At 38.9% G+C, this 26,597-nt stretch overlaps 1 protein-coding gene across 1 annotated transcript; it reads left to right on the forward strand.

Annotated features, from left to right (window-relative positions):
* Nucleotides 1-7,936: 7,936 nt before the first annotated feature.
* LOC101477655 (uncharacterized) lies at nucleotides 7,937-14,010 on the forward strand. The gene is made up of 6 exons (XM_004553584.4): nucleotides 7,937-8,015; nucleotides 8,159-8,503; nucleotides 8,600-8,938; nucleotides 10,340-10,456; nucleotides 13,212-13,285; nucleotides 13,769-14,010. The coding sequence occupies exons 1-6, from the start codon at nucleotides 7,973-7,975 to the stop codon at nucleotides 13,832-13,834; spliced, it is 984 nt and encodes a 327-aa protein (XP_004553641.4). The 5' UTR covers nucleotides 7,937-7,972; the 3' UTR covers nucleotides 13,835-14,010.
* The last annotated feature ends 12,587 nt before the right edge of the window (nucleotides 14,011-26,597 follow it).

The following is a 26,597-nucleotide window of genomic DNA, read 5'->3' on the forward strand; positions in this document are numbered from 1 at the left end:
ATGAGACAGACATAGAGACAGTAAAGATAATTTAGTTATCTGGCAGAGTGTAGTGTTAATTTGCTTTTGAACTGTAATAGTCTTTAACCTAGCATGCTTTCCTAATCAGCAAATAGCTAGTTTTAACATCAGTTAAAGTGCAGCGGCATTAGCATTAGTATTGCCCAGTCCATAAGGCAATTGTGGCTATAACAGGTACTTTTTTTAGTATCTACCCCACTGGGGTTTCAAGCAATTCGATAATGTAACGTCCACAGACTTCATGCAGCTGACTGGCAGATCACCCAATGTCACTCAATGAGTTGTGACAATCAGCCGCTATTTATTTTAAACTTGGCAACGAGGAGAAAGGCTACAAACAACTGCAAGCTTGAGAAAAAGCCACAGACCAAGCAGCAGGTATATCACTGACTTCACATCCTCCTTTGTTGTGGGGTTTTTGTAGCATACTAATTACATCATGGGCCGCCTGGCGCTATTGCCATACGTCATTAGCTGGGTCCGGGTCCAAACTCCGCTTCAGGTCGCAAAGTCAAAGACACATTGCGGCGTCAGTGAGAGTTTAAAAACTGTCTAAATTATTTCATGATCAGTGTGGCTGCTCTACAATTAAGTTTAACATCCAGGCATCCACGAAAAACAGGATTTCTGAAATGTAATGGAGTTATCTCACTAATTGTGCAGTATTATCCTAATATATTAATATTAGGATTAGGGAATCCTAATATTTATCTTATTTTACATTATGTTGCTTTGATAATGTAAAAGAGTCAGGGGGAATAATTTTGTCGTATATTTTGTTTTGGTTTACATAACAATACATACAACAACAAATAAAGTGTTTAGCCCAGCTCTGTTTGCATAGCACACAGGGAAAGTGTCATATCACAGTTCATGAGATAAGAGGATTACAATCTGCTCTGAAGTGGCAAGGCTCACCAACCAGCAAACGTACAGTGACCTTTAATCATCAAAGCACCTGATCTGCTTTTTGCACCAAGGAAGAACTACTGTATCATATGGTAATTGTGTTGATCTGTTGATTTTGTATTTAGTCACTATGTGGTGCAGCTTTTGAATGATCAGATTACAAATTACAGGCTACAAAAAGATTAACACACTTGCAAAAGAGAAAAGAATTTGAAATATTTTATATATATATGGTGAAAACCCCCCAAACAAAAATACAAACAAAAATATTTAACCACACTTTACCACACAATTTAAAGTCTTACCATTTCCTGAAATTTAGGTGCAAAAAACAAAACAAACAAAACAAAAAGTTAATTTAATGGGAGAAAATGACCACTAATCTCTTTTTTCCTATTTTAATTTTTTAATTATATTTTTAGTGTTAAAAAAAGCATCTAAGTTAAAACAGAAGTCTATGCACCACAACAAAGACTCTTGTTCAGTAGGTTTCAGTTCACTACATAGTTATTTGTGAGTGGGAGTCCAGTAAACTTTGCACGGGACAGCTAATTTGGTGCATCTGCACTGACAATAGTCTCAAGATAGTTACTTCTGTAAAAACATTCTTTGGACAGTTGAAACCACAATCAGCTACCAGAATGTTGGTAAGGAAAAAGTATGAATAGGGCTGATCCAGAAGAATGCTCCAAAGCATAGCACATCATTTATAAAACATGGCTTGAGCGTGCATGGCTCCCAGGATTGATGATGAGACACAGGGCAGAAGCAGCCAAATGAATTCTGTCACAGCTTCAGGTCTTCCAGGAAGGGTTTTCACAAGGTTTAGGAATGTGTTCATGGGAATTTTTGACCATTCTTCCATATGTTACGTTAGACTCTGCCCTGTATGCTAAAGTTACTCCATGATGTTGAAGTCATGACTCTTTGCAGGCCAGTCAACGTCTTTCACACCAAACTCACTCATCTATCTTTATGGACCTTGCTCTGTCATATAGCAACAGGAAAGGGGCCATCCCCAAACTGTTCTCACAAAGTTGGCAGCATGAAATTGCCCAAAATGTCTTTTTATGCTGAAGTATTAAGAATTTCTTCCACTGGAACTAAAGGGCCGGGCTCACTTCCTGAAAAATAATGCCATACCATAACTCCCCCTTACATGGCGTACCACTTCATGGTGGAGTTGCTGTCATTCCTATTTGCTTCCGCTTTGTTATAATACCACTCACAGTTGACTGTGAACCATTTAGTAACAAATGTGACGTCCTATCACCAATGTTCCCTCTAATGTTTCATGTGTCTGAGCGAACGCACAAACTCCCTTGGACCACTGTGAGCGACAGCAGACGTGTGCACTGTGGTCACGCCAGCATCGGATCCATCCAAGTTACATGTTTATTAAAATAATCAAATTACAGCATTTATGTTAGACTACTTTTAATTAGCCCACTTACAATGAAAAAAAAAATCTAGTTCCTGACCTGTGCAGCATGTTAACACTATTGGAAGTAAAAATAACTTGAACTCCAATTTTGAAAACACAACTTTATTTTTTTTCTTTTTTTTAAATAAAGCTCTGACTTGTATTATGAGTCTGAGTCTGTGGTCTGGGAGAGAGTCTGTAACTCTCTGTCTGCAAAATACAGGATATAATGACCAGTGTTGGGCAATTAATTATATAGTTACTTCTTCAAAAAAGTAACTGAGTTTTGCAAACAACAAAGTGTTTTGCAGCTGTTTACCTAAAAATGCAGCCAAGGCGTTTTTTTAACAAACATTTCAAACTATTTACAGAACAATCAGCTGTTCTGCATCAAATATGATGCCACACAAATTATTTGTGCCGCTCCACAAAATAATTTCTGTCCACTATGAGATGAAGGAGAACAACAGCCTGATACCTGCAGGCCTGACAGCAGCAGATGTGTCACTGCTGTAACACCTGTAACACTCAGCAGTCGCCTCATTGTTCTGACACACAACAACAAAACTATTACTTCTATGACTACACTGCACACTAACTACACACTAACTACACAAGATTTGCGCTAAACGTCGCAAATCTCTCACATCTCAAACACGCCACTACTAAAACTTCCTCCCTCCCTAAACAACAAATGCCATGTTTTGATTGGTCGACATGGTACATTTTTCGACCAATAGGAAAGGGTGGGTTCTTTTAATTTTGTTTTTTCTCACAGGCTTTCGAGCCTTTTTTTCTTATAAAACGTTTCTTCCTGCAGTAAATATAAACAACGACAGTATTCAGGAAGAAAAACAAACATTGCAGATATTTTATCATAACTCTGGTTTTACGTGGCCGATCAACACAATTTAATAACTGGTATAAAGTCCACACTTTGTCCGTCAGTTGTTCCGCCTGTCCTGCTCACATCTCCAATGGTTGTACAGGTTGTCATTAACGTGGCTTCACTCCACATCAGCCGCTTTGCTCGCTAAAACACCGGTGTCGCACATAAGGACGCTGTCATAGCCTGACAACGACGTTGATTAGCTGCGTATACGAATGTGAATCGCATCATTGGCTGGACTGTGGGATAAGGTGGCCTCGTTGTAATCAGCCAGTCACTGACTGACTCACACTGCAAAACAGAATTGTTAAAGTATTAATTTTAATTTCAATTCAGGTTAGATATTTTTTGTGCGCAACGCAGTTTTTTTCTGCGCAGACACCGTGCCAGCAGTGCGCAATTGCGCACGTGCGCAGCTTAGAGGGAACATTGCCTATCAGGATACCACGCTGGAGTTCACTGAGCTGTTCAAAGCAAGCTGTTCTTTTATAAACGCTTGTAGAAGCAATTCTTATTTGTTTGTTTGTTTGTTTATTTATTTGTTTTTGACCAAAAGAACAAAATTCAGTCATTATACATACACTGTAAAATATAAGCTTTAGAAATACAGCCACTGTTTTAAGGTTATCTTTCTGTCTTTTATCCACCAATTGGATTTTACCATTTACCCTTCAGAGATATGTGTGTAAAACAAATAATGTGATGGCAGAAAATAACCAATATATTTAAAAACCAATTTCAATTCAATCTTTACAGTGTACATAATTGCAACTAAGTTAAAACAGAAGCCTTGAAAATACTGAAAGTATGTCATAACAGAACCCCTCACCACAACAAAGACTCCTGTTCAGTAGGTTTCAGTTCACTACATATTTGTTAGTGGGAGTCCAGTAAACTTTGGTTGCACAAGGCAGCTAGTCAAAGGAGCTTGCAAAGAAAAGTGTCTGGACTTCTTTAAGTTGCTTGAAGACGTTTCACCTTCATCCGAGAAGCTTCTTCAGTTCTAAGGTCAAATGGTGGAGAGTCCCAGATATAAACCTAGTGGGAGTAATCCCCCACAGAGGGACAAAAGGACCCCCTGATGACTCTCCACCATTTGACCTTAGAACTGAAGAAGCTTCTCGGATGAGAGGTGAAACGTCTTCAAGCAACTTAAAGAAGTCCAGACGCTTTTCTTTGCAAGCTCCTTTGACTACGATGACCTGGATGACTGAGAACCTTCACAGACACAAGGCAGCTAATTTAGTGCATCTGCACTGACAACAGTCTCAAGATAGTTATTGTAAACAAATTTGAATCCAGTGATACATGTGCTTCCAGTTTTTAAAAGAGAAAAATTCCATAGGTTGGAGGGGTGGTAGAGATGTAATTCATTCAGAAACAGCAGTTAAACTTAACTATGGAGACACCATGCAATGCCTTTTTATACTACTTTTATACTTATTTTTTTGGCGAGTGTTTGGGTGGGTTTATGCAAGAATAACCTAACCCTATAACTTGCTAGTGTTATAGAAAGATCATAACTTGTGATATATGAGAAGTCATGTGTGTTCTTGAGACTTAAGCTAAGTAAAAGTCATTCTAACTTGAGCGAAACAAAAGGACAATTTATGCCCATGTAAATATACAGATAAATTACTATTTCATGGTTTGCCAATAGACTAAGGCAGCATGGAGGGAAATAAAATCAGGGTTTGCTAGAACATAACTTTTTTCCTGTCCAGTTGATAGAAAGATTAATAATTCACACATATAGGGGACACACTAAACTAGGCTGGACCATGTGAATGAGACACATAGTTGCAGGAAGCATCCAGTAGATCTACAGAGATAAGTTGAGAAAGTGCTTACATACATTTTTGATCCCAAAAGAAACAAAAGTAACCATTAAAAAGCCCTCTTATTGCATTATTGTATAAAAGGAGTACTGATATCCTTCTGTTTCAGCTCATGTTTGGCTGTTTCAAGTATGCATGTAAAATAAATTAAATTTAAAAAAAAGACTAAAACCAAATTTATTCTTCAGTGGGGGAAGAAACTGCCTAATAAAGAGCTACTTTAATGTTTTGTTCAACTTTGTGTAGTATTTTGGATGCCTCAGAAAGCAGCTATCCAGATGAGTGGATAGCTGCTTGTATAGTGAATTCAAAGAACCACAGATTTACAGGTTACAGAGGGTTTGTTAGTTTGCAGACTATTTACAGACAGAAAAATAAGACTCTGCTTTTTTCTGCTTTTTTGGGCAATGACCAATGAACATATTATTATTAACTTTGTTTGAAAATACTTTTACTTATTATCTATTTGTTTTCTGTGACGTTCTTCAGATTATCGTTTTAAAGTCACAACACCAAATTTTAAGTACATACATTGTAGCTATGTGAAATGGGGATTGCTTTGCTTGTATTATGGAAAATATGAGTTGCACCATGCACTTGCTGCAGTCAAGTACTTGTGTAGTGACCTCATTTAAACTCCCCCCCCCCCCCCCCCCCCCCCCCACAATCATTTCTCACCTCTCAGAGAATTGCTCAATGTGCTGTGGCTTCTTCAACTGTAAGTAGTTTCTTATTATATCATATCAGATTAACAAAAAACATTTTTGGTCACTGATGTTTAAGGGTATCAGCCTCTGAAACAACTGTTCACCGTATTGATATAATTTGCTGTATAGTTTTACTTTCACACTTTCACTTTGACCAGAAATAGAATCAGAATACAGGTTAAAAGTCATGAGCAAGACTTTTAACAGTGATCAGAATATTTTCATGCTTTTAGCAATGTTGAAAGTTTTCTGATCACATTTGAAATTTTACCACACTGTAAAAGTATGATTGTTTTTTTTAAACTCACACATTCTTTAATAACTGAAGATAACCAGAAAAACCCAACAGATTAAACATGCATTGATCTATGCATTGCATTTAAAATAATTATTTGAAACCTTTTACCAAAATGTTGGGATGTAGATGCATAAAGTATTGTTCTGTAACTTGTAAATCGGTAAAATCCTGATACAAGTACAATCCCAAGAAATTCTGTTTTGCTTCTTTTGACTTTCATTTTTTTCTCTCCAGTACCTTTACTCTCCAGGCTGTCTTCCACTGCCTCCCTACCTTCACGGTAAATAATGTTTAAATATCACAGTCTATGGAGACTCCTGCCTGGTTTTATCTGTCCACCAGTCAATCACCATTAAAAACAAGAAAGGGCTAAGAGCTGATCCCTGTTGTATTAAAATGTACTTTGATCTATCTACAGTGTTGGGAAGGTTACTTTTAAAATGTATTCCAGTACAGATTACAGATTACATGCCCCAAAATGTATTCTGTAACGTATTCCGTTACGTTACTCAATGACAGTAACGTATTCTGAATACTTTGGATTACTTAATATATTATCATGCTTTTTACAACTACGTGAATGTACTATTGCTGTGATCTATTACTTTTACTGAAGGTCCGAACCGTAGTAAAGGGGCTCTGGCTAATATGTCGGGTTCCGTGTCGTGCTGAAAACTAGCTTTACTTTGTTGTGTGGGTCAATTTTTCTTGCGAGAGACAGAGAGAGGCGTTGAAAGGCTGCTCCAACGGAACTTGTTGTTTCAGAGGAAAACAGGAACACGGTGTACAGTCGAGTCTTAATAGCTTACTTACAGCTGGGCTCGTCAGGCACTCTTCTTGGCTGCAGTGGTTATTATTATATTTACATGCTTCCAGCTCCCATTTTTGCTCGATGACAACTCGTACCTTTCCACTCCCCTTTTTCTCCCTCCTCGCGCTCACAGACACATAACGTGTATGGCAGTCCATTCTCCCTGCAACACGGACTACACTGGCCATGAGGCTACATTCTTTAAAGCAGTAGCATTCTGTCTATTAGCTTAGCACAACAACAACAACGACAACAACAAAAAGGCGCTCTCTCACCCAGGAAACACGCAGAGCGAGAGCGTCACCCTGTAACCATGGCAACCGTAACGCTGCCGCCTGGAACAACAGAACGTAGCTGTCAAACAAACCCAAACAGTCCTGACCCGCGACAATATGAAACAGGAAAGTACCGCAGTGTAATCCATTTATTTCAACAAAGTAACTGTATTCTGAATACCACCTTTTTAAACGGTAACTGTAACGGAATACAGTTACTCATATTTTGTATTTTAAATACGTAACGGCGGTACATGTATTCCGTTACTCCCCAACACTGTCTATACATCTACGTTTGTAAGATTTTCTTCTAAATATCGGAATGTTTTTCTTCCAGATTCCTTGCTAGCTTGATTATGACTTTGACTGGAAAAAACAAGACACAAATCAGTTTGTGTGCAGTCAAAACAAAACTGCAGCACTTGAGTCTTGCGCCACTAGATTATACTGGCCATCACATAAATAAGTGTGCAGTCTGTGAACACTGAAAACTTTATTCTTTTAATTCATACTTTGACCTATGCTGCCTGGTTATAAGTGTAGAAATTAGTTGTTATTGTTATTCTTCAGTTATACAAGATTAATAAAAGCAATGACCAATGAAAGTTATTCCTGCAGAATCAGCAGCGACAACAACCTGTGTAGATTCACTGTAAATGGTTTGAATTTTACAGGAAGTACATTTTCTGTGCTTCAGCCAATCACAGTGATTTCCACTTGGTAAACCTTGATCAGCTTGTGACTAAATCTTCCTTTGAGTGGGTAGACATCAGTTGTGCAAGAGAAGGTTGAGGTACCACAATGATCGGAAGACTGGTTCCTTTGATTCTTCTAAGTACATTGTGTAAGTTGACTTCACTGAAACATCTGACATTGTAAACAATATAAAACAAAAATCTGTAAGGTTGAGTAATGTTTATATATAGATGATACCTTTTTAAGTGCTTTGTCCTGTCATGTTCTAACCAATTTTTGTTTTGATTTTAGCTTTGACCGAAGGGGATGAGGATCCTTTCCAGAGCTCTATAACTGTGACTAAACTTGGAGATAATGTGACTCTGACATGTAAAATCCCTAGGGATGATGTTGGGTTGTCTTACTGGTATAAGCTGAATTTTGGAAACATGATTGAAACAATTGCCTCAGGAAGTTTTGACAAAATATCACTAAAGGGACCATTTAACAACTCAAGATTCAATTCCACAAAAGTGGGTGATATTTATTCTCTTACCATAACAAATGCAACCAAAGAAGATGAAGCAACTTACTTATGCCAAGGAGGAACGGCATACATAATGGAATTTTTTAATAGCATGCTTTTGGTCGTGGATGGTAACGTATTTTAATTTGAAAGTTTTTGTCATATCTGCTTCTAAGCCCAAATAATTACAGTTAATGCTATTTCATGACTTTTTATGATTCACACAGATACAAAAACGCTGCAGAAATCTTTCACCGTGAAACAAACTTCAGACGTGGAGTCAGTACATCTGGGTGATACAATGACTCTGCAGTGTTCGCTCCTCTCTGAGAACAAAGATGACACAGATCAGTGTCCAGATGAAGACAAAGTGCACTGGTTTAAAGGTGCATCAGAATCCCATCCAGGCAGCATTTACCACGGCAGTCTCAGAAATAAAGAGGACGGGAGATGTGACTACAGTCTGTCCAAAACTGTAACAAACTCATCTGATGCTGGGACGTACTACTGTGCTGTGGTGACATGTGGACAGATCCTGTTTGGTGAAGGAACTGAAGTGGAGATAGGTATGTTTTTAAAGTATTATTTTAATATTTGCTTATCTGTACTAGTTGTTGCTGCACTGATTTTGTGAGCATGTAAGAGAGCAATTTAAGTTTGATCGATCTTATATAAACATTATAATGTTCTTAAGCATCACTGGTTTCTTTGCCCTATGAAGTATTTTTTCAGTTTGCAGCCCACATGAGTTGATAAATTCACAGGTGGCATTTAGCTGCCTCTGTGACCTTTGCTTCTTTTTTCTCTGTACTTTTCTGTGTATGTGTTTTATCCCCATTTCCTGCATTGTTCACGTAAAGGCCCCTCTGTTTCAGCTGCTCATGTTGTCTTGTGTACTTCACATGATGATTTTTGTTGTGACAGTGTTGTTCATATGAACACTTAAAATACACCACAATCCAATAGGAAAATTGTATAATAAGAATATGTCACATGAAGTTTACAAGCATGTTAATAAATTAGTTTTGTTTTATTTTTTCAACTGTGTTTAAACTCTCCCAAATATGAACGTGCTGATGTTTAGCAGAGGGGTGCACTATGACACATGTTCAACATAGCTGGGCTCTTTGTGACAAAATCTAAAATGCAGTAAGAGATGATTGGTCTCATTATCATCTTTCGCTGCAGAAAATCATTAATCTTGTGATTTGATCATGACAAACCCACTGATGAGTAAGATAAATATATCTGTACAAAGAAATTAAGGGAAACAGTTATTCATATTAAAAAAGGCTACAACTGTATTTGTGAACTCTTTCTGCACCACTCTCTTTTATTTCCCGTATATTGACAAATTTCCATGAAATAGTAATTTATCTGTATTATTTTTTATTTATATTGTACAATCCAATGGTGAGTAAATGCAATGGGTGAGTAAATGAATGCATTCAACACGAGGTACAACATTCATTTTGCCAGATTCAAAGAGCGTCACCTTTGTGAAAGTGGAAATTGAACTAAGCTACACATAGTTCACTAGCCCATTAATCTGGCTTTGTTGTACAGCTGTTACTGTGTAATGTAGGGAAGAAAAAGTGCTCTTGAGGTTGAGGAGAAAAAGGTTGTCTGCAGGCATGTCATGATTTTCAGGGTGGGCCAAGTTCTTTTTAATATAATTGTTCTGAAGTAGTGCTTAGTAAAAGTTGAACGTATACATAAAAAATCATGAATGAATGTCTGAACTTTTATGATAATTTATTACTGCACATGTAGGAAAATGAGTCAATGAAGTGGTTGGAGTCCAGAATGTTTTTTGTTTCTAGCTTTTGTGAAAAGAGTCTTAAAGTCCTAAATATGAAAACAATCATTATACGTACTTAACATAGAACTGATCTGTATGTAGACGTGCACTGTTACACAGACTTGTAAATGAGATGTTAAATGTCTGGGATGTTTTCTCATTCCAGAGGGGTTCCCGCTGGTTACTGTGCTTGTGATACTGCTGACCTGCTCTGTGGTTGTGAATATTGCACTGATTCTCACCAGAAAACAAAAACAAAAACCAGATTGGAAACACAGCAGAGGTAGGTTACTGACACATGCATACTAGGGGTGCAACGATATTCGTATCGATATTGAACCGTTCGATACAGTGCTTTCGGTTCGGTACGCATATGTATCGAACAATACAACATTTGTATTTTATTTTATCAACTTTCCTTCTGACGATGCTGTCTGTGTTGAGCGCTCAGTGAATCTGCATTCGACTACTCCGCCTAGGCTCGACAGTGCAGCCTAGGCGGAGTAGTCGAATGCAGATTCACTGAGCACTCAACACAGACAGCATAGTCAGAAGGAAGAGCGCAGGGCAAGCTAGCGAGACAGAAGTTAAGCTCTCCTTGTAACAGGCAAATTGAACCTCATTCAGATCTGGCGTTTGGAATTATTTTGGTTTTCATGTGACGTATGACCCTGAAGGTAAGCGAGTCATGGACTAAAGTAAAACAGTATGTTGGATGTGCCATGCAATGCTTAATTACATTGGTGTGAACTAGTGTGTTAGCGCAGTTAGCTCGTTAACGTGTTGGCCGTCTAGCCCCATGCACGGAGCGATCGGCGGTAGCTCGTTAACGGAGATTTGCCGTGTTGTGGCGTTAAGGTCATTTCAACGAGATTAACCTGAAAGCACTAGTGGGAACACAACGAATATGACTGCACATTTACACCGACATCATCCTAGTGCAAAGACCAAAACAACAAGCATGCTACTAACTTTAGCCGAGTCATTTAGACAGCTGTTAGCACATGATTCTCCTTATGCTGCTGAGAATATAGCCCAGAAGAAGCGGATAGTATAGCTTTTATTTTGGAAAGAGCCATTTCTCTGTAATAAACTCTCTTTTCCAAAGATGAGTGATTCCTCAATCAGATACAGGGCTCGCAATATCGCTAGCCCGACGTCCCGGAGCTAGCGATTTTTTTCAGTCGGGCTACCAAAATCTATCTCTTCCCTGCCCGTCGGGCTATTGTAGGAAAAATATATGTCAATGCTTTTGCATTCTTTCAGAAATGTAGCTGGGTAATTATGTCATTGGCATCGGTGAGCCACTGTCAATATGTGACATATTGAAATCGCGTTTGAATTTGCGCTTGTTTTTTTGCTTTCACTTTGCAATCGTGCGAACTGTGTATAGAGAGCGACAGCACTGATCTGTGAGTGATGATAATTTGTGCACCAATTCCTCTGACATCGTCTTATTAATCGTTAGCTTACTATGCAAACATGACAAGTGAAATCTCCCGCAGCTTAAACATGTGAGAGGTTGATCGCGCAGAGAATCGCTGAGCTTATGTGAGTGCATGTCTAAAAGCATTTCAGTTCTGCTGAGCCAAATAAGACAGGTCAGGGTGAAGAAGTGACAGCCAAAGAAAAGCTTACCACAAAACGGAGAAGTTATGACAAATCAGACTATAAGGCAAAAAGAAAGTGCAGCTTTATGGTTTCATGGACAAAAGAATTTCTGTGGCTGCAATATGACGAGCTAAATAACCAGGGCTGCACATAAGTGGTCCGCAGGTGCGCATTCGCTGTCAAAATAAAAAACACGCACAAGGGTTAGGGTTAAATTTAAAAACTGTACTTTTGAGTTAAAATATATATTTATAATTTTAATAAATGACAAATAAAAAATGCATGAACATTTTTTTTGTATCGAAAAAATATCGAACCGTGACACCAAAGTATCAAACCGAACCGAACCGTGAATTTTGTGTATCGTTGCACCCCTAATGCATACACATATGTACGCATGTGCACACACACACAAGCGCGCGAGTAACATCGGGTGTCGCCTTCTGCTGCTGTTGCTCATCTGCTTCAAGGTTCTGCTCAAAATTCAGAGATTCTCTTCCGGATCCCTTGATTATAATGAGTGTTTTTTTGAGTTACTGTTTACTGTCATGCTCGTGATTGGCCATGTCTACAAAATTACATCTTTCAGCACTTTGCGTGAAAGGTTCCAGCTTTGGTTTATTTAGTGGATGGTCCTCTGAGGGAAAAAAAAGAAGGGGAACAAAGTTTCCAGTTCATGAACTGCAAAGTTTCTGAACTAGTAGAAATTCAAATGTCATATCAGGTAATATTAGTTCAAGTTTTCTCGGCAGTATACCCCAAACATGTTGTTTGTACTTTCACCACCATAGTTTTTTACGAATTATGAATGTCAGAAATGAACTATGTCCCAACTTCCCATAGAGTACATAAACAGAAGAGCTTCTGCTGAGCCTTTTATAGCAATGACAAAAAATTGAGGTGACATTGGGGAAATCCTCACTAATAATGCATGATGTGATAGATTTCAGTCAGAATTAGACATAAACACTAGAGATCTATCAAATCTGTCTTGCGCATTTTCAAACACCAAACCTCAGAAGCCCACTTCCTGGATGAGTCACGGATACAGAAAGCGAAGCAGAAGTCGTATCACGTTTCGTTCTATGACCATGATAGTGACTCCATAGACTAATGCAGCCATTGTGGTAGACAGACTTTATTTCTTGATGTAAAAGAACAGGGTGTTCAGAGTATGAATCTTCTGGTGACAGCTAGAGTAGATCAAACTATGAACTGAATGTATCCATCATAATATTTATAGTAAAAAGAACTGAAGCTAACATGACAGCTAACTGAGTCCCTATGCAGTATTAATTTAGTCTTGATGATTAGATTCTTGGTTCTGACCTGGGAAACATTTACATCAAATAGCATATATTTTTAACACTGTTAACATCTCCATTTTAGGTCTTCTGCCAATGGTAATGTCTTCTTTTTATTAACAGGAAAAGTTACAGCCTCCAATCAATCTCCAGTCAGTCAACAGGAGAGATCGACTGTGGATCAGCTGAATAATGTGGTATATAAAATATTAGATTTTCAGACAAACACAGAACCAGCAAGCTTAAAATTTTCGTTAAGAAAAACACTTTTATCATGTGAAATACATGAAAATTGTCAAATGAATCTGAAGCTGAAGTGTAAAATTACAGTGTAGTCATCGATCACCACTGGCATCCCAACAAAAGCTGTAAGAGAGGGGGTTGGATTGGACTGATGAGTCAACAAGAATTGAACTTTGACACAGAGAGACACTCGTTAATGTTCAATTTTCAACTGTACTCTTTGTTTTTTTTCATTTTCCATTTTTTAAAATTTAACACTAAAAAAGTACTTTGGTTATGGTTATTAATTTATATGGTTATTCTTATAGGAAGCAGAGTTTGTGAGGTATTTGCAGTTAACTGTGACTATGTTCTGTGTGTTTTTAACCGTATAATGTAAATCGTAACCAGGCTTGAAATTGATTGTTCAATTACAGTTTGCTCTTACTAATTTGCAGGAGGGTGAAGAAGTGGGAGTAAACTATGCGGCACTTGATTTTCCCTCAAGAACAGCTAAAAGATGAAAGAATAACAGGGAGCTACCGGATGACACAGCATGTACTCTGGAATAAGAGACTACTAGTAAATCTTTCCCCTTTGAAGAAGATATATATATATATATATTACATATTTACTGTGTTAATATTATATGCATGCAATATTGATTAACCACTCAAATGGATAAATACCAATAAATAATCTGCTGTCATTAAAACTATGTTATATGTACCTCATGTGTTCATGATTCATGTATTTGACAAAGACAAGTCACAGTTTATTGTTTTTATTCCTTATTTCAACTTCACAGAAATTATGCTTTAGAGGAGGGGTCTCAAACTCAAATGAGCCGTGGCCACTTCTGTCATCTCATTGGAGGGCCACTTTAAAGTGGCCACTTAAAGGGCCTGTTACACTCTGCTGTCATATTAAATCATTTTTCGTATAATAATTAAAAAAAAAATAATTTCTTTACATCAATATGCGGGCCGCAAGTAGAGGTAACGTGGGCCGTAAATGGCATGTGGGCCGCGAGTTTGAGACCCCTGCTTTAGAGTAAAACAAAGCTCATGTTTCCTGAACCTATACTTTTACATTTAAGTTTAACAATACACATAATAGACATAAACACGTGATCATATTACTAATTATATTAATTTATAAAAAAACAAAACAGAAAGCAGCAGGCATGGGATCTGTAACACAATGTGAGTTTTATTTTAAAATTCAGGACATGCTCAAAATTTCCTTTAGCATTCAACTCAACATAGAGAGCACACGGTTCTCAGCAAACTCTGCCCTTCTCGCTCTTGTTTCTCTAGCAGAAAAATTCAGTGCAGCATAGTTTATTTCATCATCAGCTTCAGTCTGCGTAGTAACAAAAAGCAAATAAAATAGTAGTTTAGATGAAGATACAAAAATCTTTGGACATATTTAAACTAAATTATAGCATCATTTTCATTACTTACTGGTTGGTGCAAGTTGTCAGTTTGTACTTTCGATACAGCATTTCCTATTCCTTGACATAAAAAAAAATATTATCATGATAAATATATGATAGTGAAATACACTTAATGAGACATTTCCTTCTCAATTTACTGCAGTTACTGAAGTTTCACAAAGATATGATACCCACTCTGGAGCATAATCCATAAAAAAATTGTCATCAGTCGGTTCAATAATTTTTCCTTATGATTTTAAAGTTGAATTGGTTTTATGTTTTTAAAATGCATGAATGTTGAACCACTGTTAACGCTTACCTTTACATTTTTTACATATCCTTCGGTTGCAGATGAAGAAAACGTTTCCAATAACAGAAACAGCCAAACAGACTATTAATATTGTCATTTGAATAAATACTGGTTGTGTTGTTTGCTCTACAAAACAAACAAAAAAAATCAGTTCTTAAAAACATGTTTTGAGTATAACTTCCAGTACGGGAGACAAAATCAGGCACAGGTACCTTGAATATTAAGTATAGTTCCATTTCCAGATATTATTTCCCCACATGTGGCCACAGCGCAGTAGTAAGTCCCAGCATCAGAGAAGCTGACGTTCTTAGAGAAGCGATAAACACATCTTTTCTGAGGGTTAGATCTGTTCTCATATTCATTATGTCTTTTCCCGTCAGTGTAGATGATGTTTGGATGAGATCCCGCTCTGAACCAGAAAACATTATGATCTCCTGGACACGTCTTGTTCTCAGAATCGGAGAAGACTGAACACTCGAGAGTCGCTGTGTCTCCTGAATAGACTGGATTTGATTCCATCTGCTTTTGGACAACGATATAGTTTGATAACCTCTGAGTGTTTCCTGTGTAATACAAAACACAAAGACATTCTTCAAAACATGCTCAGAGATTTTTAAAATGTTTGTAAAAGTAGAACAGTTGAATACCTTTTACTAACAAATACATCCCGCTCCATTCACCACTAACACAACTGCCTTGCTCACAGTGATAGTAGCCCTCATCTTCTTGGACTGTCTTCACAATAGTCAGGTTGCCAAAATGTTTATCAATTTTTGCCTCAAATCTTGATTCAGGAAACTCTGGAGTATAAACAGGTTGTGTAGTTCCATAAAATGTAACAACTAATTTAAGAGCATCTCCGACACTCTGCTTGTACCACTGGACTCTACTGCTGATCTCTTTAGTAGTTCTAGCACATGTTAAAGTTGCTGCTTCACCAAGATGAGCGGTTTTCACTGGAACCAGAGAATCTGAGTGAAAACAAAACATAGAAAGAAGAATCATGAGGGGAAAATATTCCAACATATTCCAATGTGTGTTTTTACACACACACACACACACACACACACACACACACACACACACACACACACACACACACACACACACAAATCAACATAAATAATTATATTTCAAACATGTGATCAGAGTAAGAAATAAAAAAGCCCTTACAGCCGTCATGGAGAAAAACCAATACCATCCATAATATGACCATCTTGACACTGGTCCTTGTTGAGGCATTTCAGTAGGTTTAAGAGGTGACATGTGCTTGTTTGTTAGAGCATCTGATTGGTTGAAGCATCTGATTGGTTAACACAGAACAGACTTAAAAGTACACTTCCTGTCACACTGATCTTAACATTTTTTGCCTCTTTTTCATCTTCTTCTGCAGTCTTTCAGATGTCTGTCTGATAGTAGTTCATGTTGTCAGATGTTAAACACAGGAAAAGCAAATGGCAATTCTACTCCGGGTTGTAATACGTGCTGCAAGAAATACATCAAATACATCAAACTCTGCACTACAGAGTAAGTTTACTATCTGTATTTTTTCATTGGTGCGGGGCAATAACATTTTGTTCGTCATAAGATCTGAAGAGCAGGATGAACAAATACTATATGGTTTAGCTTTAGTGGACGAAATTACACGAAAAGCAGCAGCAGATATTTTGTTAATATCATATAAATTATTCCTATGGTGGAGCTATAGGTAAAGCCAGAATCATGCCAAGTGCAAGATCTCAACCATCACCTGCCTGGACAACAGCAGCACCCATGTGAGGATGCTCTCCCCTTAATACACAGAGTGGTTTCAAAGCAGAGCAACCTGGGCCTCAGCACCTCGCTTTGCACTAGGATACCAGACCTCTTTAACAACAGACCCTAGAACATCAGTATGTTCTGGGGTCAGTAGAGATGAAATTAAGTTTTCTGTTGTCAAAGACAGTTTTTCTTAATCTGGCTCTGTGCAAATTTTCCATTAAGACTGACATGCAATTCAATATTTTTTATAATTTTTTTAACCCCATTGACTCCAGAATTTACAAGGTTAATACTGAGGTGGCAAAATATGCACACAGGCTAAAATTCAATTCATCCAAATTATTGTTATTTATGTAGCACCAACTGACAACAACAGTCCAAAAGAGAAAATATCAGTGAGAAATGGTTCTGTGGAGGAAATGACTGATGTGTTTGATTTTTTTATTAATCATTTATACAGCGTTACTCATCTTTACTATATAATTTATAGCTACAGATATAAATGTTTATTTTTGTTTAACAACCCCATATATAATGTGTTCATGGTATCATTTATAAAGTTTAAATAAGTGATGTATTTATAAGCGCATTTATCTATATAATTAAGATATAACCTCATTGCTTGTGAGTGTGTTAACAGAGGTTTTATTAATACTTATTTCATAGGGTAAATTAGGGTTATTTCATCCAGTTACTAATTGTTAGTTAATGAGATATATCAGGGGTTGTGTCATCTTTTAAAAAAGACGACACAACCTCTAATCTATCAACATTAAGTATTTTGTGTGAGTTCATATAAAGCGATCACTGATTTTTCCTTATAAAGCATTTATTAATGGAAACAAAAGTATCTCAAATACCAGCTATCTTTACAGCAGAAAAATGATGCAGACAAAGCACACAGAGATACAGAAAATACTAATATTTATTGCCAGATGTAAACATAAACCACCTGGGTTTTACAGAATACTAACCTTGGAAGAGGGGTTTAAGCAAGTTCACTTACTGAGTTCACTTAATTTTGCTCTTTTCTTTCACTCTTTAACCTTTTTAGCTTCTTTATTACACTTTTTGAATTAGTTACATACTGTTTGGTTTGCTGTTTTCTCACATTGATTATGTCTATCTTTTCAGATAGATATATTTCAGGTGCTTGGCTGACATTTATTTGACATCAATTTAAAGGTTTGAAAAAATCCCACTAACCTCAACATGAATGTGTGAGAGAGTCTCATGGGAGGAGTGGATTTGATTCTATTGGCTGCTGGAAAGTGTAGTTTGTTGTGCACTTTTTCTTTACACTTTCTGTCACATTGGTCTCATCCTGAGCTTTTTCTGAGTCTGTGTCCATGTGTGCAATTGCATGTTAATATAAGGACTGTAACCATTGTTACATATATAATCACAATTCCGAAGTTGGGAAGCAGTGTTAAATATAGATAGGAACAAATGCAAATATTTGCATATCTCATAATTAATGAATTTGATGGAGGAACATTTTGCAACTATTTACCTTAAATGGCATCAGGGCGACCACACAGTGGATATAAAAAAGTACATCAGAGAGGTAGAGCTTCTCAGAAGTAAAGATGAGCAGAGGTTCAATAAACCTGCGAAAACGAAGTAACGGACAGTCCATAAGAGAAGTGAAGAAGCGAGTGCAAGCAAGGTGGAGTGAGTGGAGTGGAATTGCCACAGATGGATAGCAGCAAAAGTAAAGGTCAAAGTTTACATGACGGGCAGTGAGCCCTGCTGGTTTGAGACTTAGTAAGGGAGGCAAACTGATTCACTTGTGGAGAGCAGGGACTGTGCATGTTGTGAACAGTGTTGGTCAAGTTACCGTCAAGTAATCGGTAACTAATTACTGATTACTTCCCCAAAAAAGTAACCCCGTTACTTTACTGATTACTTATTTTCAAAAGTAATTAGTTACTTTTTAAAAACACGATTTACAACCTGAAGAGGTGATAGAGCGATAGATCTTTCAGCCCAATTCTACTTTTTCTGCATAATCCATCATACAAAATGTAATCAAATGGAAAAGTCTCTTTTTAAAACTTGTTTTATTAGTTTTAATCTTTTAACTTTATGCATCAAGCAAAAATTAAATTATATGCAACATTCTCTGACTGGAATAAATTAGTTTAACATTTAAACCTATTTTCTGCACATTCCAGCACATAAAATAAAAATATTTTTTGTGTTTACACTCAGTCTTTCAAATAGATGCAAGTAAAACACAGCAGAAAATAAATAAAGTCAAAGACTCAGCGGTCCTGTTGCTCTATTTTCACCTGTAAAGCAGGAGTGGGGTAGGCGGAGGGTTACCCTGGTGCAGGTGTGCCGCGGTCAGTGGAAGAATCCGCGAGTTTCTCTGTGAGTTTCCCATTACGTCGTAGCTACTCGGTGCTTGCTCGGAAGTTTAGGGGTTTTTTCGCTGTAAAAAGAAGTTTTCTTCCCACGCACAGCGGACACTAATGTTTTTGTCACTTTTTATGGAATCAAACTCAAAGTAAGGTCAGTACTTCCACGCTTTAAACGCTGCACGCTCATACTCTCTCTGCACTCGATATGTGATCCATTGTTGATCTGCACACAGCTGTTGTCACTAACGGCGCACTCGCTTACGTCACTGTCGTGAGACATTCTCGCAAAAAATCATGGTTTTAGTAAAACAGTAACGCAGCGTTCCTACGGGAAAGTAAAAGTAATCTAATTACCGTTTTTGCAATAGTAATCCCTTACTTTACTCGTTACTCGAAAAAAGTAATCGGATTAGAGTAACGCGTCACAAAGGAGGATGCTACGAATGGGATGAGACAGAGGCAGATGATCACAATCACAAAGTCTTTTTTATTAATTTTAATTAGTGACAACTGACAGACTGACAAATTATTTTTATATGATATTAATACATTATAGAAAGATGTAAGTTAAAAGAAGTTTTTCATTTAGGCAAAATATAACAACAACAACAACAATAATAATAATAATAATAATATTATTATAATTGTAACTTTTTTCTTTAATAATCACTGGGGAATTACATTTAAAGGATTTAAGAACTCATCAGCAGGTGGCAACAGAGTATTTGTCATCATATCATTAACATGTGGGGCCTGCAAGGTTCCTGCTCCTCCTATCAGAGCATCTGATACTAAATTAATTAATCTCAGGCAATAACACCAGTCATCATTACTTTTATGAATTTTAACTTCAGCACTTCAACAGTTTTTGTAGTACTTGCGTGGCAAACTGTGGTGTTACTTTGTGTTTCGCCACTCACTAGAAGATTGTGCACATTAAATTCGATTTTGTACGTGTTGTCTGTTGACCTTAATAACGTCGACCATTCATAATGAAACAAAGGGCTAAACAGTTTTGGCTCATGCGTTCTGCTGTCACATCCACTCTCTGATAAGCTTCTTGTAAAAACTCTTTGGTTCATGTTTCACAAGCAGTGAGAAACGAATGATGCATGGAAAATTCAGCGGTGGTTATCTGGTGTGAATCCACAGGGGGGATTTTTTTTCTCTCTTGCTTTTTTATTTTTAGTTTCTGTGTAGGGGGCTAATGTTTTTCTCTCCTTTTTCACAGGACATGTCAGATAAAAATAAGAAGGTTTTAAACAATAGCAGTTTGCAGCATATCAAGCACTTGATAAGAACAGTTGTTCAATGAGAATTTCCATTTCAACAATGTGGTTTCCTTAATTAGTCACTGGTGTCGCTTTAATGTTTGTAGAAAGTCTCGGGGGCTGAAACAGCTGATCTTCCCCTCACGCACTTCTTTTTCTGACCTTAATGCAGTCTGTGACTCAATATAGTTCTCAACACAATAGCTAAAAACACAAGTTTGCTTAAGAAAACAAAACAACATCTGTTGATATTTGGATTTCAACAGAACTACACTGATACAATGCAATGCTTCCAGTGTTGCATTTGCAACTGAATTGTGCCTACCCCAATTAGTTTTTTCAGAAAGGAAGCCATCAGAGGTGCAAACAGCCAAAGGGAGGATATCCTCTTAGCTATCGTGTCTGAGCATTCTTTTAATGCACCTTATTCCCCATCCTCGAGGTGCCATTTAGTGCTATTTTGTCAAAGATGCTAGTGTGGCTAATTTATGTACAAAGTGTGTTTCTGCTGCAATAACAAATAAAAGGCCAGGCTTCTAATATCTGTCATGTCTTGCTTTTCAGTCACATGCAAATCACCTGGTGGTCGGCAAACTTCTTTCTGAGATACCGATGAGATTTAATTTGACCTCTGATCAAATAAGCCTTAAGTGCTACATATTTAACATCATGAGTGCATGAAAGATTTTACCTGACGAAAGTCGACTATTACATTTTAAACTGTAAGCACAGGTGTGTGGCGTTTGTGTGACTGAAAATAATTACTTTTGTACAACTCTGCATAAAATTGAACGAAACATGGCCACGACCAGGAAGACAGATCAGAAAACGATCTTGTTAATGGTTTAAGTTTTAAAAAAGCCAGCGAAGGCTTCTTGTGAACCAGCTGCATATTCTGTTGATAACAAAATTCATGAACATTCTGAGTAAACAGGTTTGAGGGGATGTCGGAAACAGAGAAGTGGCCAGCCACAGCCTGAATCTCACACTTCAGCTGCCACATGTGGCTTTGAGTTTTCTTTTACAGACACTGTCACCGTACACATACCACAATTCTTTGAAATAAAAAAGTACAAGACTTGTTGATTCAGGCAAACTATTTCTGCGCTGTTGCATGCTCACTAGCCAGTGTTAACTAGTTTACATGCACCTATGCAATGCTTATTTTTTGCACACATAAACAGCTCTTGTTTATGCAGCTGTCGTGGAAATTTGTTAACTCTTAGAAGTGCTTTACTGTCTTGATTAAGCAATGATAACACATACGGAACAATAGATCCAGATCTCAGTGACTTCCTTTGTCTGTGCAACTGGTTTAGTAGTCTTGTTGTACGTAAATGCCATAGTCTGTGTGTATGTGTGTGTGTGTGTGTGTGTGTGTGTGTGTGTGTGTGTGTGTGCATTGCGATCTCTGTTATTATTTTTTTTTCTGTTTAAAGTTCACTGATGTTTTGGTATTTAGAGGCCTAGTTTCTTTAGTTTTCCTTTCCTTATTTCCCTAACTGTGTCCCATTCCCCTGATTGGACTTCAAGGAATTAAACTTCTGTCTCTCCTGTTCCTCTGTCAGATTTTTGTGTGTGTCTTTTTTCAAGGTGCAGCATTACCAACTCCTCCAGCTCACACACTCTAAATCCAGTCAGAAAAGTCTTTCCAGCATGTTTGAGAGTGGGCCATCCTCCAGGAATATCTCATCAAGAAGGTGCCCAGAGGGGAGTCACGTCAGATGCATGAACCATGTAGCTTTGATCTCTTTCTTTTGATCACTACCAAGAACTTGTAACCACATTTGAGCGACAAGTAAATTGACAGCTTCTATTTTACATTCAGGTTTCTCTCAAACCCAGCAGACAGGAAAAATGTCTGCATTGGCCTCAATCCATCTCTGACCATGTCTACAAATTCTATCTGTCAAAATTGCAAACTGGATCATTAACAAAGGGGGGAATCCAACACCCACCAGGAATTCCTTTGACTTTCAACCAAGATGGTTTCAACCAAGATGGCGCGGCCACGTCCAGACGCCTTCCTGACCGCTCCGCTCCGACTATCCACTTTTCTTGTTTTTTACTTATTTTTTGCTCTGGTTTACATCCCAAAATCCTCTAGTCTTATAGTATACGACAGCGGATCACTTGTAAACATCGGTGCCAAGGTTGCACATCTAATCTTGGACACTTTTAAACCTGACCCTTCCTGGCCGCCAGAGATTCTACGCGGCGCGGAGAACAACAAAGGACGGGCCGCTCATCCGAGGCACAGAACAAAGAAGCGCCGGGGAAAACGCGCTGGTATTAGGAACAGACTGAGACAGCAGGCGCATCGCGCACCACTGCCCAGTATCCTACTGGCCAATGTACAATCCATGGAGAACAAGCTCGATGACCTAAGAGCAAGGGTCACCTTCCAACGTGACATGAGGGACTGCAACATTCTGTGCTTCACGGAGACATGGCTGACCCCCACCGTGCCGGACCAGGCCGATTCATTCTTTGTGCTCCGCGCGGACAGAACGGCAGAGTCGAACAAAACCAAAGGTGGGGGAGTGTGTTTCATGGTAAACAGAAAGTGGTGTGATGCCAGGAGCATTTCTACTCTCTCCAGCGGCTGCTCGCCACATCTGGAGTTCCTGAGCATTAAGTGCCGCCCTTTCTATCTGCCCCGTGAGTTCACCTCAGTCATCGCCACGGCGGTCTACATCCCACCCCAAGCGGACACAGGTATGGCTTTGTCCGAATTACATGATGTGCTGAGCTCGCTTCAAAACAAGGACCCGGGCGCAGCCCTCATTGTAGCAGGAGACTTTAACAAAGCGAACCTCAGACAAGTCATGCCAAACTTTTACCAGCATGTCTCGTGTCCAACGAGAGGGGATCGGATTTTGGATCACTGCTACACGCCATACAAGCAGGGCTATAAAGCTGTCTCACACCCGGCTTTTGGGAAGTCTGACCACAACGCCATCTTCCTCATTCCCCAGTATAAACAAAGCATACGGAGGGAAGACGTGACCAAGAGGGAAGTAAAACGGTGGACTGCCCAATCAGAAGCTACGCTACAGGACGCACTCAACGACGTAGACTGGGACATGTTCAGAGCATGCGCAGTCGACATCAACAGGCGGCATCACCGGCCGTCTGCTGCGCTGCTGTGCTGACCAGCTGGCAGGTGTGTTCACTTACATCTTCAACGAGTCCCTGGCGAAGTCTGTGGTCCCCACATGCTTCAAAAGATCCACCATCATCCCTGTGCCCAAGAACAGCAAACCCTCATCCCTGAACGATTACCGGCCAGTTGCACTGACCTCGGTAGTAATGAAGGTGTTTGAGAGGCTGCTGAAGAACATCATCTCCTCCTCCATCCCAGACACCACAGATCCGCTGCAGTTCGCCTACAGATCCAACAGATCCACAGAGGATGCCATCGCCCACGTCCTACACACCACTCTCAGCCACATGTACAAGAAACAGGGTAACTATGTGCGAATGCTGTTTGTTGATTACAGTTCAGCGTTTACCACAATAGTGCCCTGCAGACTGTTCACAAAGCTGAGGGATCTGGGACTTAACAGCCGTCTGTGTGCATGGGTGTTGGACTTCCTCACTGGCAGAACTCAGGTGGTGAGGGTGGGTAGATGCTTCTCCAACAGCATCACCATCAACACAGGAGCACCTCAGGGATGTGTCCTCTCGCCACTGCTCTACTCCCTCTACACTTCAGACTGTGTGGCCACCCATGGCTCCAACACCATTGTGAAGTTTGCTGACGACACAGTGGTGTTGGGTGCCATCTCCAACAACGATGAGGCGGCCTACATGGATGAAGTGAAGAATCTGGCATCGTGGTGCCAGGACAACCACCTCCAGCTGAACGTCAGCAAGACCAAGGAGCTGGTGGTGGACTTCAGAAGGGGTCAGCACAGAGACTACAAGCCCATTATCATCAATGGAGCTCCAGTGGAGAGGGTGCAGTCCTTCAAGTATCTTGGTGTCCACATCTCCTCAGACCTGACATGGGCTGCCCACATTCAGGTCCAGACCAAAAAGGCTAGGCAGCGCCTGTATCACCTACGACAACTGAGGAAGTTCAGGGTCTCTCCAAAGATCCTCAGGATTTTCTATACAGGCGCTGTGGAGAGCATCCTCACACAGAACATGACATCGTGGTTCGGGAACAGCTGTGTGAAGGACCAAAAAGCTCTCCAGAGAGTGATCCGTACAGCAGAACGCTGCTGCAGGATTGCTCTCCCCCCGCTTCAGGACACCTACACCAGGAGATGCCGGACTAGAGCAGCGCAGATACTGAAGGACCCGTCCCATCCTGGCAACAAACTGTTCCAACTTCTGCAATCTGGTAGAAGGTTCCGCATCATCCGGGCAAGGACAGAGAGACTCAAGAGGAGCTTCTATCCCCAAGCCATCCGTGCCCTAAACACACACACCCGCCCTCTCACATCATCTATAATTGACTGAGACAGGACTCTTCCAGACACTAAACCAAGGCACAATGTACATTTCAATTCCTTTAATTTTAAATATGTTTATATTGTCTATCCTGTAAAATAGTCAGATGTCTATTCATATTAATGTACAGAATTCACCTGCTTGCTACTACTACTGCACATTCACCCAGTGTATATACTATGTGTATATATATATATATATATATATATATATATATATATATATATATATATATAAAAAACACCCAGCACGCCCCTGCGGGCGGTTTATCCTTCAAGCTCGGGTCCTCTACCAGAGGCCTGGGAGCTTGAGGGTCCTGCGCAGTATCTTAGCTGTTCCCAGGACTGCGCTCTCTCTCTCTCTCTCTCTCTCTCTCTCTCTCTCTATATATATATATATATATATATATATATATATATATATAATGTTCTTCCTCTACACCCCCCCCCAATTTTTGCACATGTCGAGGAGCGTGTCAGGCTACATTTCACTGTGTGTTATACTTGCATGTGACAAATAAAGAACCTTGAACCTTGAACCTTGACTTCCAGGAAGGAACACCAAGCTCTGTTTGTGTGTTTACAAGGACCTTCTTCAAGCCTTCTCTCTCTGTAAAATACAGGTTGGCAGACATCTGTGGAGTTCTATTTATTCTAAAGGTCGCTCGCAAGGAAAAACACAATCATGAGTAAATTATCAGACAATTACATTCGTCAAACATAAATTCAATAACCCATGAAAAATTAAAATGAGCAGTCATGTGTACAAAGAAGCCATAAGACAGACTACGGCAGATTCATGCTTTTGGATAACTCTGCTTTCAAAGCAGTAAAAACACAGCAGAAATCCCTAAAAAGTTATAGCGCTGCCAATCAGTGATCTACGTGAATGATGTCATTTCCTTGTTACCCGGAAGCTGAAGCCCTCAGCTACAAATGCTACAGCTAAGCTACCGGTATTACAGCCAGTCTTGAATCACAAATTGCTGAGTATTTTCAGCCTGGCTTCACAAATGATGAAATCCTTGTGTTATTAGCTGAATCAGAAGGCATTACTATCAGCAAACGTACTCTTGAAAGCACCAATTTGTTGCGATTCGGTTTTGAGTGCGCATTCCTCTGCGCCATAGTCCTTCCCGGTAACAAGAAAATTACGTCATTCACATAGATTACTGATTGGCTAACTCGAAATTTCGAATTACTTTTCTCAAAATTTCCAGTTAATAAGTCTAAATTTTGAGAAAGATAATTTGAAATTTCGAGTTATGGATACTTTTTTTGTGTGGCGGAAAAACGGGCTTCCATAAAAGGGTGAAGCCTCTGCACTCCGGTGCCATTATCTGTTTTACACTATCACATATCTTTCATGATAAAAAAAAAAAAAATTCAGAAACTAAATGGTAGAAACACACATCATTTCTAAGAAAAGGATGTGTGTTTGTAGTCAAATGTGTAAACTTAATTAATTACTTAATTAGTTAATACAAAATATGAACAAGAAAATAAAGTCATTATACTATATGACTGGTCACTTTCAAAGCAGCAACGCCGCAGGCTATGCGACAGGTTCAGTTTACTGTGTTAACCACTGTTTAAAACTGGATTTATTTATGATTTATTTGTTGTGTTTGCTATTAACACTTGTTGTTTCCCATCCAAAGGGTTGGCTTTCCTCCAGGCT

Source organism: Maylandia zebra, linkage group LG2, assembly GCF_041146795.1.
Source record: "Maylandia zebra isolate NMK-2024a linkage group LG2, Mzebra_GT3a, whole genome shotgun sequence".
Lineage (NCBI taxonomy): Eukaryota > Metazoa > Chordata > Actinopteri > Cichliformes > Cichlidae > Maylandia > Maylandia zebra.

Bases quoted from the DNA above. Each gene is read 5' to 3' on its own strand.
- LOC101477655 (XM_004553584.4), top strand. From the start codon at position 7,973: ATGATCGGAAGACTGGTTCCTTTGATTCTTCTAAGTACATTGT. The intron at 8,016-8,158 runs GTAAGTTGACTT...TTTTGATTTTAG, and splicing joins GATTCTTCTAAGTACATTGT to CTTTGACCGAAGGGGATGAG. The intron at 10,457-13,211 runs GTAGGTTACTGA...TTTTATTAACAG, and splicing joins AGATTGGAAACACAGCAGAG to GAAAAGTTACAGCCTCCAAT.